We start from the raw sequence: 15,129 nt of genomic DNA, 5'->3' as shown, positions 1-15,129 counted from the left end.
CTGGGCTGGCTGGCTGTGCACTTGGATATGTAAAGCACCCAAATGAGAGTTAATGGAGCAAAGGTTTAAGGACAGTGCTTTTGGGGCTTTGAGAACCATACAAGAGGACATGCGCCCAGTAGGCCACATACAGTTATGGGCTCACCCCAGCCCCTGTGGGCTCAGAAGGTCTAAGGGTGACCTAGGAATCCCCCAGGTACTCTGTGAACTATTCCCCATTCTGTCTCCCCATGCCTGATTATTACCTCTGCAATGCTGAATGCAGAGGCTGGGCACACAGGGGGCTGCCCCCTCACATGGAGATGCACTCAAGGCTGTCCCCAGGAGTCCATCTCTGCTCTGGCTTGGAGGCCGCTAAAGACAGCCAGGACTTAGAGGGTCAAGGTGCAGTGCCTACTGCCCAGCCAAGAGCCAGGCCTGCTTTATAGGAGGGACGAATGTAAAAGGATCACCGTGAACTATCAGAACATCAGGCTCTAAGATGGGCATAATGATGGCAATCATCATCATGATAATAATAACACTGAATGCTTAATGTGTTGAGTACTATCTTAAATACATGATGTGCACCATTGCAATTCTCCCTCACAACCCTCTTATCTTTATGTGAAGAGGACAGAACTGAGGCACAGAGAGGTTGTCACTGCTGGACACAGAGAAGCAGGTAGTCGAGCCAGGACTTGTGCTTTGGTGGCCCGAATCTAGAGCTGAGGCACTCTGGTGCTAGGTGGGGGCCTTGGCTGCCCTGTATTTCTGGCTCTCAAGCAGGTGGCAGGAGGTGTAACCTAGGCCAAAGTGGGGCACTCAGCCCTGAAGGGGAGCGCTTGGGCAACATGCACTCAGCCCTGCTCAGGAACTCTGCCACCACCCCAACGGAGGTCAAGAAGGCAGCCCCAGAAAATTTCCACTTCCTGAAATCAGGCAGCAGCTTTGGATTTCTCCTTTGGGCAAAAAAGGGACCCTTTCACCCAAGGATCCGGAAAGATTAACCCCAAAGGAGAACTTCATCTGGCGAAAATCTCAGCTGTAACAGAAATTCTGGCTTTTTCCCAGAATCCTGATTTTTCTCTTAGGTAAATGGTAAGTTACGACAAATTATGCCATCAATACTCACTTTAAAAAATACTACCTTTTCCCTTTTTTAGGGAGGAAAAAAAACCAAAAACCAAAAAACAACAAGAAAAAGGTACATCAAGTAAGACTAGTTCCCAGTTCTACAGTGCAAGTGCCATGAATCCATTTTCACACAGGATACTTGAGCAGGACAGCTGGGAGTGTGCAGGGAGATGGCCCTGAGGGAGTCTACTAACAGTCAGGGGGAGGACAAGCACCACTGCAGGGAGGCTCACTGACCCCGAGCTTGCCCAGTTGCCCTGCTAGCCTGGAAATAAGCCTAACCTGCTATGGAGAATGAATGCCACTGAACCCAAGAGGAAAAAGAGGCACAGAACGTGTGCTTCAGTCTCCACCCTGAGCTGACCACTTGCAGGATCCCTGTTCTCTGCTCTGCTGTCTCCTATCCTCTGTCCAGCCCCCAGACTCTCAAAGCCACTGCCAAGTGCTTGGCAGAGCCCCGTCCAGGTACACAATCACTTTTCATGTCCAGTACTGCTCCATGAGGCTGAGTCTGTCCAAGTGAAGACTTCAGTACACTGTCCACTCTTGACAGAGCCTCCAGAAGTCTTGCTGCTACTCTCTTATTTGGGGCAAAGACCCCCCCCGCCCCCCCTCACTTCTTTTCAGTCTTATCCATTCAAGTGAGACTGTATTTTTTTCTCCCCGCAGGAACTTTGAAAACTGCAGTTCTTTATTTGCTCTCTGCAAGGGAATGAGAAACTCACCATTGTCGAAGACCGTGCCTGCTGTGAACGAGAGTTCTGAGTCATGTTCAGCTTTGCAGGCATATAAGGCTTTTGCCTTCCGGAACGGTGTGCTGTGTGAAAATAGGAGTTTATTTAGCAGTATTTTTAAACCTTCTGAAAGCCCCAGACATTTAACCTCTCTTCTTCCCCTTCCCTGCAAGCCACCTAGTTGTCTCTTGCGGCAACAGCCTGACAAGGCAGCCAGATGGCAAAACGTGAGGTGGAAAAGTTGCAAAGGTCACCAGAGAAAAATGAGAATTATTCAGAGAAAAGCCACACTTCTTGTGGGGTCACCTTGTGCCATGTGAAACTCTGCCTAGGAGTTACGACACCTGAACAGTGGGAGAGCAGGCTGGGACCCATTTTTGGTTTTGGAGCAGGAGTAGTTTGGGAAAAGGGAGGTGGGGGCAGGAAAGAGCTTCCTAGTTGCTCTGGGGAGCACTCCCAACAGACCTTGTTGAAAACTGGCAATGCTCAGTGAGTCAAAAAGGAGAAATTCTAACAAAGCCATGTTTCGGCTCTAGGCCACGGACTGACATTCGCTCTTCCAGATGTTACTTATTTCTCATTGGGCTGGTGGAGCAGGATTCCAGGGCTGGAACTCCCCGACCCCCAGGGTAGGGCAGGGAACAGACAAGTTGTGTGTGAGAGCACTTATGTGAATGTGTGTGGGGAGCGTGGGGAGGAAGAAGGGAGAGGGAACGTGATGTATATATGTGCAACAAAATCATTTTTGAAAAGCTCTCAAACTGACTCTAGTGTGCAACCAGGGCTAAGAACCACCGTTCTAGAGCAGGGGTTGGCAAACTCTTGCTATAAATGGCCTAGCAGTGGATATTCTAGGCTTTGTAGGCTATATGGTCTCTGTTGCAATTACTCAGCTCTGCCTTGTGGCATAAAAGCAGCCACAGACAACATGTAAATGATTTTGTATGGCTGTGTTCTATCAAAACTTTACTTAGAAAAAACAGGTGGTAGGCTGGACTTGACCCAAGGGTCACAGATTGCTAAGGCATGTTCTAAAGAGTAAATAGTAAGAACTGGTAAATCCTATTGCTTTCTATCAACTTTTGCTTTGATATCCAAATAGTTCCAAATGATCTATGGACTTCTCAAGGGTCATAAGACAAATAACATTTAACAGTCAAAAGTTGGCTCTTCATTTACTAAGAGTAATCTCTTCTACTTCTGAGCCCTCTGAAGAAGCACATTTAGGGGCTCCAGGGCAGAATAACAAAAGAGCCAGAAGGCCCTCTGGGTTAAACAATTATTCGAGGGATATATTATTTACTTTAGCTTCATTTGACAAACAGAAAGCCTCCAGGCGCCAGTGATATTAAACGCCCTGTGGCACACTGATTTCTAGTGGCCAAATGAGATTTAGCTGAGGAAAGGCTGGTCTTAGGTAAGCCCAGACAAAATCAGAAGAGGCAGGGGTCTTGGGTCATTATGGAACTGTTATTTCTCAGAGTCACCAAATCCGGCTTCTTGTTGGGAAAGAGGAGCCATGGATGGATGGATGGATGGACACTTAGACCGGGACCAGGCATCTAGAACATCTAGTCTTGGCTCCATGAAAACTGAAGGAAAGATAGTTTAAAAGTTCTGTTGCAAACAACGATCACAATAAATGACTATCCAGAATTTGTTGCTGGGCATAGTTCACCATTCTGTCCTCTGGTCTTCGAGTGGCCAACAGATGATGGCCAGGTGGGAGAAAATTAGGAAAGTGGGAGAAAATGAAGTGGATCCGCTGGGAATGAAGGAAAGAAGAGCCATCAGAATTCATGAACTTTAAGAGGAAAACAGCTCTTCTGGGGTAATTGTCATTAACGTCAGAATAGAGTTCTGCACCAGAGGCATATTCTGTGTTCTAACTAAACCAATTCTGTATGTTGTCAGCAAGGGCCAAACACCCATTGTGCAACTTTCCACGGAGGGCAAAAAAGTTTATTTTTGTTTTTGAGGGAATGGGCGCCAAGAGGAGGAGTTGCCTGGTTGTAAAAAGTGATAAAATGGCCCAAACCCCATAATGGCAGGCAAGGAGAGCCTGGAAGGTGGAAGGAGAATCCATCTGACATTAGCCCTGGTCACTGTGACAGGGCACAGCTGGTGGGTGGAGAGCGTAGACCAGGGATGAGAAAAATCAAAGGTGAGAGTAAGATCATCTGAGGCAAGGCTCCTCCAGCTGGATTTTCATAGCAGTGACTTATTAACTTCATTAAATTAAAGGGAATGGGACAAAATGGGCAAACCAGGGAAGCCAAGTGGGGTATCTGGCAGGAATCAAGCAGAGGGAATGGTCTCAGGTGCCGAAGTTTATCATTCAAGAGGAGTAAATTTTCCACTAATGTTGGGCTTTTGGAATTGAATCAAGTGACAATAAAATAACCTATTAAAAATAAAAACAGAGATCAGGAAAGGGCCTTGCTTTTTTCTTGGATTAACAGGTGACTGACCATCTACAAGAGGGTCTTTTCCCGAGACCTCCTCCTACTCCTGTCCCCCAGGACCAGGGCTGCCAAATAATGTTAAAGACACCAAGTTAAATTAGAATTTCAGATCAACGAGAAATATTTTTATAGTAGAAGTCCCAAATACTACATGGGACATACTTATAGTAAGAAAAATCATTTGCCATTTATCTACTATTCAAATGTAACTGAATATTCTGTATTTTTATTTTATTTGCTAAACATTTGCTAAATCTGGTATCTCTATGGGGGGGAAAGTTTTATCTTTTTAAGTTTGTCAGCCCAACAGGTCCAGTGTCCTATATTATATTAGCTCTCAAAAGCCCCAGCAGTTTGCTTTAGGTAGGGTTCCTACCAAAATAGATCCTGTTGGCACAGAGGTTGTGTTTGTAGGCTTTGGCTCTGACTAAAAAAAATAAAACATCCCCACTAAGCATCCTTGGCTCTCTAGCTCCCCATTCTCTGCAGTGCATCTCAACACCGGACACAGAGAGCCTGAGGTGCCTTCAGCTGCTCCTGAAACAGTGCCCTTCAGACCTCGGCTGGCCTTCAAGGGCATGAACAAGTTTGGAACCTTCTGCTGGTTCATTTTTAATTTTCGCCTCTGAGCATGGCACAAGGCCAGGAAAGCACTCAGAGGAGCTTCCCTCAAATGCCCTTGCAAACCTTGCAAAATGACAACCCACTCTCCGTCAGATGACACTACGGGGAGGTGGGGCCAGCTAGACTGGCAGGATGCAACAGCCTGATCATTCAGGCCCAACTGCCAGGGACCACCGTGTAAAGGGAAGTTATGGTTTAGGGGCTGGGAGCTTCTCTAGGGGTGACAGGAAAGGGAAGTGTGAGGGGAATATGCCTCTGCTGCGCTATCAAAGGCATCTTCCTTCCTGAGCTTGAACTAACAAGCACTAAAAATGCTTGGAAGAGGGGAGAGGGAGTCATTTCCAGAGGAGACATTATGTAGAAGTTCACGGGACCATTTATTAGGTCTTACTAAGTATTTACTTTTAAAAGCTCTGCCAGGGGAAGGAAATCTGAAGCTTCACGGTCTGGAAGTGGATTTGGGGGAAAGGCCCGATTGGGCCTGAACAATAGGTATGCCCCCACCTCTTGGCTGCATACCCCAACGGCAATTAGGGGATTTTAATCCTCTCCGTTGGCTAGGTCTGATGGGCTAGCTCCCAGCAGGGTCTCCATCTGTGCTCACCTCAGCACACATACTTACTGTGGGACAGCTGATTCTAAGCCCTAGTCTGTCTTTCCTATTTCAAAATGGCAGATTCCTAAAGTGTTGTGGAATAGCATCATCCAAATGGTGCTATTTTAATGATGGTCAGAGTGGGCAGTTCTGAATACCATGACCCCAAACCTACTAGGGTGGCAGATCCTATTGCCACTGTGCTCTGCCAATCGTGAAATACTTTGGGAGATGGAAAGGAGTAGCTAAAGAAAAAAACCCTGAAAATATGTCAGGTGATGGGAGTACAGAGGTGGAGATACTGGACAGGCAACAGGCAATAGGCCCCCAAACTCAGAGACACAAAAAAGTGAATACCCTCAAAGCAGAGAATATGTTCAGCTTTTTACCTGAATGATTCTACCATCCTGAGTCCCCCAGCCCATTCTGTTCAAGGGACCAGTGTTTTGAAGATTTTACTTCCCTTTGTTCAGACTGAAGGAAACACATTCTGCTAATGACCAAGCCTCTCCTACGAGTAGTGAGGCATATTGGAAGGTGACTGAAGTTTGCTCTGTTCAGGTCTTCATGGGGCAATGAGTGATCGAACCGCTCTGGTTAGATCCATGCCATATCTCGTGTCCTAGAAAGTTAACGTCTCCTAAAGCGCCCAGAATATGTCTAGGAAATAATGAGGAAATAACTTGAGTGTCAGAAAAATATGATCTTGAATTTTAACCCTATTCCCAGGGTGAGGATACAAGAGTATATGGAAAAGCTACCTTTCTTTCCTACCTTCCAGTGCAAAGCTAGATAGAAAAACCAGGAAGAGCAGGCCAGGCTCTGGGGCTGGGGCTGGGAGTGGCATGGAACCTTAGGTTTGGGGGCACCCATATGTTTGGAGGAAAGAGTGCTGATTTAAGGACAAGAAGTCCTGAATTCTGGATGGGCTCTCATCCAGTGGTGTGACTGGGCAGTCAACTCTGTGCCTCAGTTTTCTTTCTCTATAAGACAGTTCAGGCCATTTCTCCTCTCATTCTCAGATGAGGATACAATGCAATGATAGACTGGAAAGTACCTGGAGGAGAATAAACTAATATATACATCTGTATATATAAATAACATGGGTTTTCTTTTTTTAAAAGTGAGACTCAGTGTTATAAATTATTTAAGCCTCTCTGCTGGACCCATCCTTTGGGAAAAAAAATAGCTATGAGAAAAAGATGGATGAGAAAATACTGTAAAGGCTCCAAATGCTTATTATGCTTTATAACTGGGCTCTACATTTTGGTTGTCTGCAAGCAGAGACTAAATTTGAGAGAGACACGGGCTTAGGATCTACATAGTAGAGAGATTCTGCAGGGGATCTTTATTAATTAATTCTTTTCTTGGATTTACATAGCTTCTTTTCTCTAAAGAAGTACAAAGAATTAAGTCTAGACATCCTCAAACCAGAGGAGAGGAACTAGATCAACTCTGAGAAAGAGGTGCTGCTTATTCCCATGAGTGGATTTAAGGGTCCGTGATGCATGGAGATCGGAGCACACAGAGGGCAAGGAGGCAGCCATGACAATATAAAGAGAAACCGCTTCACATCTCCATCCTTTATTCTGTTACATTCATCTCCCTCTCTCATGTCTCTGGTCTTAGCAACTAGGTGTTAGTGCTCACGGCCTATAGTCCAACCCCACAAATAAATGCTGCCTGATGCTACCTGATAAAAATGAGGGAAGAAAAGGCCAGTACTTGTCTCAGCACTGGTTCCCTCTGATATTATCTTATACCAAAGCACAGAGAAAGCTCCATGATTCAGAGAACGATCCAAACAGGGGCCTGTCCAGGAAGCACTCTTTCCCCAAACTCCAGGCATCACGGATTCATTCAGAAATTGGAGGAAGGGTTCAGAAAGATGTGGAGAATGCCATGCTGGTTCATGCACACGGTCCCTCCTGGCTTCGGTCTCTTAGGCTGGAATCACAGGAGGGCAGAGGCTGGCCACCCCCACTGTCCCTGACCGGCTTTGGATAAAGAGGAACAGATTGGTCATCATCCATGATTTTACCTGGAGTCTTCACGAACTGCTTCTTCTGGCCTGTCAAAAAGCAAGTGCAGGTTTGGATGGCGGGGAACAAAGTTGACGAGGAGGCTGAACACTGCATGAAGAGAGGACCAAGCCAATGAGAGAGCAACGGCAGCAACAGAAAACCAAACAAACCCTGCAACAGACCTGATGGGGGATGAGTCGCTGGACGTGGATGAGGTGGGCATAGGGCTGGATGGCGCCGAGAACATGGGCCAAGATGGCGAGAGGGGTGAAGTTGGGCTTGGATTCGGGGGGCTGCAAGACAGAACAACCAGAAAACTCGTCAGCACAGAGGGAAACCACAATGGGAGCACGAGGTTCATGGGAGGCCAAATGATGGGGAGCTGGAGCAGACGAGGAGCACTGAAACCCAGGCTGTGTCGTCAGTGCCAAGTCACATTTCTCCAGACCAGACCTCGGTGTCTTCCAAGTAGCGCCTGTTCTGCAATTCCTTGGAGTATTAAGGAGTCTCTTTGCCCTGCAGAACAGCTGCTTTCTAGGTCACAGGAGTTTCTTCGATGGTGTTCACTGTGTCCTTGCCCACTGGTGGAAGATGCCCTGGGCCCACATACGTGAGCTCCCACTCGTACCCTAGCACCAGCCCGTGTGGGGCAGGGCTAGCCTCTAAAAGGCCCTCGGCTTCCACTGCTGTGTTAGTGTTTTTAAAGTTGGGTCTCAGCAAAAATGACCATTTTTCTGGGCTGTACGGGACATTCGGCCAGAAAACAATTTCCTGTTTACATTTTTAACTAAATGGGCTGTGTGCCATTGGAGACTCAGAGAAGCACTGCATTAGAAATACGATAGCGGATGGAGGACAGGTCTGGACACACACCTCTCAGGGAGGGCACACAATCCCCGGCAGCATTGCGGTCCCTCTGAGGTTTGCTTTCCAGGCCTGCCCTTTCTCTTTTCATGGATTTTGGGCATTGTGATGCTCTAAGAAAAAATCTCACAGGGAAGGCAATGAAAAAATGAGGAACTGAAAATTTCAATCTGTCATTTTGTTCTTTGATGGGTAACTGATCAAAAGTTTGCAGAGGAAAGGTTAAAATTACTCATTAAAATACAGCTTGTGACTTTTAACTGGTCATGCTAGCCCTTTGACTTATTTCTACAAATTACACAAACAAACATCCTAGCAACTCCATAAAATCACATAAATCACAGATAGTGCAAAGACCAATGACTGAGAAAACAATGTGGAAATCGCCCAGCCACAACACCACCTGCAGTCCTGAGCCTCAGCCGACTGCTGGAATGTTTGATCCAAGCACTTTATAGAGGTGAAAATGACAGCAATCCAATTCCAGTGCAATAGACTTTCTAAACATAGTGGGATTTAGCAAGAACACATAAATGTCCTATATAGTGGGTCATTCTCAATTCAGACACGAGATCTCATGATGGTCCTAATTACCTATGGTTGTAACATACATTCTCATGGAAATATACAGTAAAAACCCATCACATGAGTTCACCAGAAATCCACAGACTAAATGAATGAAACTTATTTAATGCCATTATGTGCATTATATTTCTAGAACATAAATTATACAAGGGCAGGGATTTTTGTCCATTTTGTTTACTGATCTATCTCCAATGCCTAAAATAGTGCCTGTAAGTATTCAAGAAATAATTGTTGAGTGAGTAAATTAACAAATCTCATTTAACTTACCCAACAAGCCAAAGACGCACAATACGATTCCTATTTCACAGATGTGGAAACTTGGGGCCCATCTGAGGCTTGCCTGTAAGTGACAGGGCCGAGGTTCAGACCCCGATCCCCTGGCCCTAAGCCCTGGGCTCTGGCCACCACAGTGTCCTGTCTCTAGGGTAGTAGGACTGGCTCTGTTCCTCTATGTTGTGCCAAGCTTCTTTACAGACCCAGCCATAGCACTAGAAGCCTTCTTAACCAGTGATTTATGAATCTCCTTTAGATGCCTGCCACATTTGCAAAGGAAAATGGGAATGTAGCAACAGACAGACTCAGTAAGACTCAACACATTGTAAATTCCCCAATCCTGCCTCCAGTCTTCTCTCTAGTAGATTCACATAGCAGATGGAATTCATATAATACAAGAGATTAAATTCAAAGAGTATGGCTTTTTTCTCTTTTTCTCAAATAATCCAGCAAAGACAAGCTACTGAGCACAGAGTATGATCAAACACAATAAATGGAATAAAATTTGGCATTTGCCAAGGTCCCTAACCTCAAGAGTTCCCAATGTATTTAACAAGATTGGACAGACCAAAAAACAACTATAACATAAGACAGTAAGATTTGGCAGCTGAGGGGTAAGTTACTCTCTTATTAACTGAATACCTGCTCCCACTTGACTCTGTCTTGAGTCCTGGGAGAAAGTGCTGCCTCATTTTAACTGTGCAGTCTTCACTTTCTTCTGTAGCTGCAGCTGGTGAGCAAGACCTTGCTTTCTCAGGCCTCTCCCCACAACCCGCCCCTCTCGATAATGACCTAGTAGGCAAGGCCTACCATGACTTCCAAACTGCAACCCAGCCCAGGAACCCGAGCTCTGACTAGGGACAATCTGCAAGTTCAAGAGAGCAAGCAGCTCAGGCCAAGAGGCCTGAACTCATCTGTTCCTCTGGTCAGTGGTCAGCACAGGACAATTAAAAAGTCCTTAGGACTTTTTGTTTGTTTGTTTTCTTTTTAGTGGCTTTTATAAGTAGGAAACCCCTCCAGCTTCCTATCTCATTTGTATAAGAATTATGCCTTTGATTAAAAAAAATAAAATAAAGGCATAGTTGGGGACATACTCTATGAACACAACGTGGTTCTGAATGTTTTTTCACATCCTTGCATATCTAAGTGGGTCTTGACCATGTACCATGACAGTACATGGCTGAAATTATCTGGGGGTGCAGATGGAATTCCAGGGTATCTGAAACCATTATAAGAACTTTTCAAGCTCCATGTCACTTATTGTAGTATTGACTGTCATTTTTAACGACTAATAGAATTTCATTTGTTTGCTTGTGTTTTACTCATAGCAGTGACATTTATTTGCTATAAAATGACCACAATTTAAAATTTATGACTATTATATTTTAGTGTAACAGTAAAATGCACACTCCACAGTACTTTGATTTTTTTAAACTACTGATAGAATTATGCTTTTTATTCATTTGTGCTCACAATCATGTCATAAAACTCATGATCAACAATACTATAGAAGGTTTTTATTTATTTAATGATGGATATCTATAGCAAAAGAATGACAATAATATACAAATATTCCTCCAAGAAGCAAGGAGTACATTTTATTTTAGTTGTGTTACAACTCAGAGAACATGTAAGTGGGAAATAAGATCACGCAGATGATGCTAATGGCCCAAGACTGTATACTCTTTCATTCCCCTTCACTTCCGAAGTGTCTGGCTATAGCTTACTGAAAAATGACAACAGCAGACAAAAAAATCTCACCCTTAAAAAACCTAAAACAAAACACACAAACAATAAAAGGCCAGTTTTGCTACTGGCCCTGAAGCTTCTATCAAATTCTCACTTTTCCTACTGAGGCCAAAGATAACAAATGACTGAGGTTAAGACAGGAGAAAATAATTTGGTAACTACAGTCTTAGCAGATGACCCCCTAAGGCCTCTCTACCATCCTCAGAGTCCAGTTGTGAGTATCTGAGCTGAATGCCCCAGTACATTTTTCACTCCTGGGATTCTGCCAGTGCCCCACCACCTCCCCTCCCCCCTTTAAGGCCCAAATACAACAACAACAAGAGCTTAAACTTTAGCATGGAATGAACATTTGCTGGTCTAGTTTGGATTCAACTGGAAGGCTTATGTCAGCTTTAGTTTGCTGGTCCACAGTGTCCTCAAAAGGAGTCATACAGTCCCAGTCAGTCCTGTTGACATTCACTGGACAGTGAAGAAAGAATGGTTTAGGAAGATAAGGCTCAAAGGCCTGGAAGCATGTTGGGTTGTGGCCAACAGTTCAAGTACAGTGTGTGGCATTATCATCAGCTTGACACCCTTCTGTGGTGACTCACTCGAATGATGGAACGTCTGGTGTACCAGCCAGGGCATGCCTGCCTTCCTATGGACAGGGCTGCCCCAGCAGGCTCCCAATCTCATCATGGACGTGGCAGTCCCAGGGTAGACTCCACTCTGTGGTTATTAAAACCTGGTACAAGGTGAGCAGTAAGCTGACCATTAAGAAGAAAGCTGACCTTTTAAGATTCTGATACTCAAAATTATAGATGGCTTTGTAGAAAATTGGAAAATACCAAAAATCAAGAAAAAGCAATACAATCATAATTTATAACTACTGATAATCACTGTTAATATCCTGGCTTATCTTCTCATTTTGGGAGGAATAAAACTGCATACATAGTAGCCTGTTCTTTTTTTTTTTCCCCTTAATAAAGCATTTTCGAATGTCATTAAATAGCCTTTGCTATCACATTCTTAAAATGGCTACGGGGTATTTTATCATATGGTATATACCCTGATTTATGCAACCTCTCTCTTATTGTGTATATTCAGATTATTATGCCCCTATAGCTATTATATAGTGGTGCAACTCGTATCTTTGTTGAGGATCACTGAATATATTTGTTTCCTTAGCATAAACTCCTGGAAGTTAAATAAGTGGGTCAAAGGCTAGGAGTCTTTTTTAAGGGTATCGATACAACCTAGCCAATAGCTTTGCAGAATGGTTCTGCTGAACTGCATTCCCACCAACAATGCATGGGGGCTGTCCCTTCCCTTTCTCTGTCACCCCAGCAGCAGGAAGCATCATTAAAAAAAAAAAATTAGAGGTTTTTTTTTTTTTTTAGTTGAAAAAGGTTACCTTGGGCTCTCCTCTTTCCTAGCATTTCCAGTGATGTAAAAATGAATACAATTCCCTTCTCTTGTTCTGTTTCCATCTGGAAGCAATGTTTAATTTTCCAAAGGGCATTCTGCCAAGAAGGTAGTGTAGGGAAGGACACAAGCAGGTAGACAGAGAAGACAGACAGTGTCAACCTGGAGAGTTAGAGCCCTGGTCAAACGGTGTGGCTGATCCAAGAGAAAGGGGGAGTGGCGGACGGCCAGCCTATTGCAGGACTCTTAAAGAAAGGACTAACTAGGAGGGATGAGGTACACAAGAGTGTCCAGACAGTCTTCTGCCAGGTGTGTACTATGGAGAACTGAAAAAATTGGCATTTGTTCCTCTTTGCCAGGCACTGGCCTGTGATCTATGGCCCAGGTTCCCAGTCATGTATGTCGGGCCTGGACAAGGCCTGTGAGATCACTAGCCCAGGGCTGACCTTAATGTACCATCAGTCCTCTCTTCCCAATTAGGTACAGAATAGGAAGGCGCTATTAAATCTAAGGGTGAATGCTTGTTTTGCCCCCGCTCCCACCCCTTCCCCCCTGCCCTTTCCTCCTGTAATGAGAGAGAAGAGAAAATTCCATGAAAACCAATACAATCTTATTTAATCTAATCCCAAATCAGTGAATTCTTCTTCCTTGGAAAATATCCCTTTATGTCTTGATTTAAGGCACCATTAAAAAAAAAAAGAAGGGATATCAAACCTCAGCCAAGGAAAGAGGGCCAAAAGGAATACTGATAAACTGGATAGGGGTAAATCAGAGCAAATGACACAAAAAATGATTTTAATTTGTTAAACAACTGACCACATATTCTTTACATGTGTCTACTGAAGCTGTGACAACACAGAAATCCTATATATGTCCCAACCTTGTGGTTGTGAATTCTCAGTATGTGCTTCACAACCTAACAAGAGGAAAAACACACATGCCCCCGAGTTGTATCATTCTGTATTCTTTTGACTTTTACCAGTATGCATAGTATTTACAGATTCTTCCCCTCATCTAATATATTATCTAATATATCTTAATGTGCATTTTTACTCATCTAATATATTATCTATTTAATGTGCATTTTTATCCTGACAATGACAGAGTCCCGATTCTTATTTTAATGAGACAACATGCTAAAATCCCCTTAAGGCCTTAGAAATTATAGGCAATCACCTTTAAAATAGTTCTTAAATAATTTGCTTTTAAAATAGTTCAACTTATCTATAGTGTAGTAGTTCCATTTTCTGGCTTTCACAAAAATTTCTGAAGTATAAATTTCAAACAAATTTTAAACTCAGATTGAGTGTGCTGGGAATGGCAAATAATTTCATGATTTAAACATAATTCAAAATCTTAGAATAAGGCATCTGTCATCCTTAAGGTTCTCCAAGTCAATAATTTGAAACTTTTCACGTATAATAATGCAGAAATGGGAGGTAGAAGGGAAAACTCTGGATTGGAAGTAAAGATGACTGGACAACGGTTCCAGTTCAATTGCTCAATGTGCAGGAAAACAAAAACAAAAACAAAAAACCTCAAAGGAAAGGACCAGCGAGGGTAAGAGGGCCAAACGCCTCCACTGTGCTTCATGGTGCACAATACTGAATGAGCAGAGTATTCTTTTCTGTTTCTGAGGGTAGCCCCTCAGACTTTTTCAATACCCCACTCCAGGTACATGAGAATTGGTTTAGGTATTTACTCCCTCCCAACTGAAAACATTTCACAATTTACGAAGTTATTTGTAAAGAAAGGCTGAAGCATTTTGGGTCACTAGAGAATGCATATGGTCACACTTGCTGTTTTAAAAGATTTGAACGGTTGCGGAGAAATCGCCAAATTTCCTTACTATCTTAACTTGAGTGCAGTTCGATTGTCATTCTCTATATACTGAAGACAGCACAAAAACAAATACAGTCACTATAATTTAAAAAGAGAAGGAAAGCAACAGTGCTGCCAGGTTCGATCTTCTACTGTCCTTAGGCATAACTTAAGGCCACCATTCTAATGCTAGGGATGTTTAAACATGATTCTTAAAATAAATCTGCAAGGAGGAAACTCTAATGACACTTCAGGGGATTGAGAACAGGGAACTGGGTGCACAGGCATGGATTTAACATTCATTTTTAAATTTTATTTATACTGTCTTAATTTTTTTATCATGATGCTATATTATTTTGTAATAGTGGAAAGCACTCTTCTATAAATGACACTAGGATAACTGGATATCTGCATGGTAAAAGTAACACTTGATCTGTCCTTCATATCATACCTAACATATAATTTCCAGGTGGATTACAGATCCAAATGCCAAAGGCAAACAATAAAGGTTTTAGAAGAGAATAACTCCGGGAACTTGAGGTTGGGACATATCCAACAGAGCCTATAAAGCAGTAACCATAAGGAAAATACAGATATACCTGACTACATTAAAATTAAGAACTTTATTTATCAAAAGACAACATTAAAAGAGAGTAAAAAGGCAGCCTACAACATATAAATAAACAAAGGGCTCATAACCAGACTCTACAAAGAACTCCTACTGATCAGTAAGAAACAGACAACAAAGGAGGAGATGGGCAAGCAACTTGAACAGGGACTTAAGAAGAGAAAATGCGGGGCGCCTGGGTGGCTCAGTTGGTTAAGCGCCTGTCTTTGGCTCAGGTCATGATCCCAGGGTCCTGGGATCAAGTCCC

At 43.5% G+C, this 15,129-nt stretch overlaps 1 protein-coding gene across 26 annotated transcripts in view; it reads right to left on the bottom strand.

The window, feature by feature from the left end:
* ARHGAP26 (Rho GTPase activating protein 26) overlaps positions 1-15,129 on the bottom strand; it is a 431,139-nt gene that overhangs the window by 19,288 nt on the left and 396,722 nt on the right. For 15 of the 26 annotated variants that reach the window (XR_010413044.1, XR_010413045.1, XR_010413042.1 and 12 more), the window contains exons 21-22: positions 7,576-7,851; positions 1,842-1,933 (exon numbers count right to left, since the gene is read on the bottom strand). Coding sequence is in view for 19 of the 26 variants with exons in the window: in XM_064596088.1 (XP_064452158.1) it covers positions 1,842-1,933; positions 7,576-7,851 (368 nt within the window). In the remaining 7 variants the exon portion in view is untranslated. Of the gene's footprint in view, positions 1-1,841; positions 1,934-5,634; positions 6,195-7,575; positions 7,852-15,129 lie in introns of those variants that run through there. The other 11 variants (XM_064596094.1, XM_064596090.1, XM_064596095.1 and 8 more) reach the window with 4 other exon arrangements.

This window comes from Mirounga angustirostris, unplaced genomic scaffold (assembly GCF_029215605.1).
Source record: "Mirounga angustirostris isolate CCGP_5_RB_7025 unplaced genomic scaffold, mMirAng1.0.hap1 SCAF_7, whole genome shotgun sequence".
Classification (NCBI taxonomy): domain Eukaryota; kingdom Metazoa; phylum Chordata; class Mammalia; order Carnivora; family Phocidae; genus Mirounga; species Mirounga angustirostris.
The sequence above is the reverse complement of the archived record's forward strand: the minus strand, read 5'-3'. Positions and strand labels throughout refer to the sequence as shown.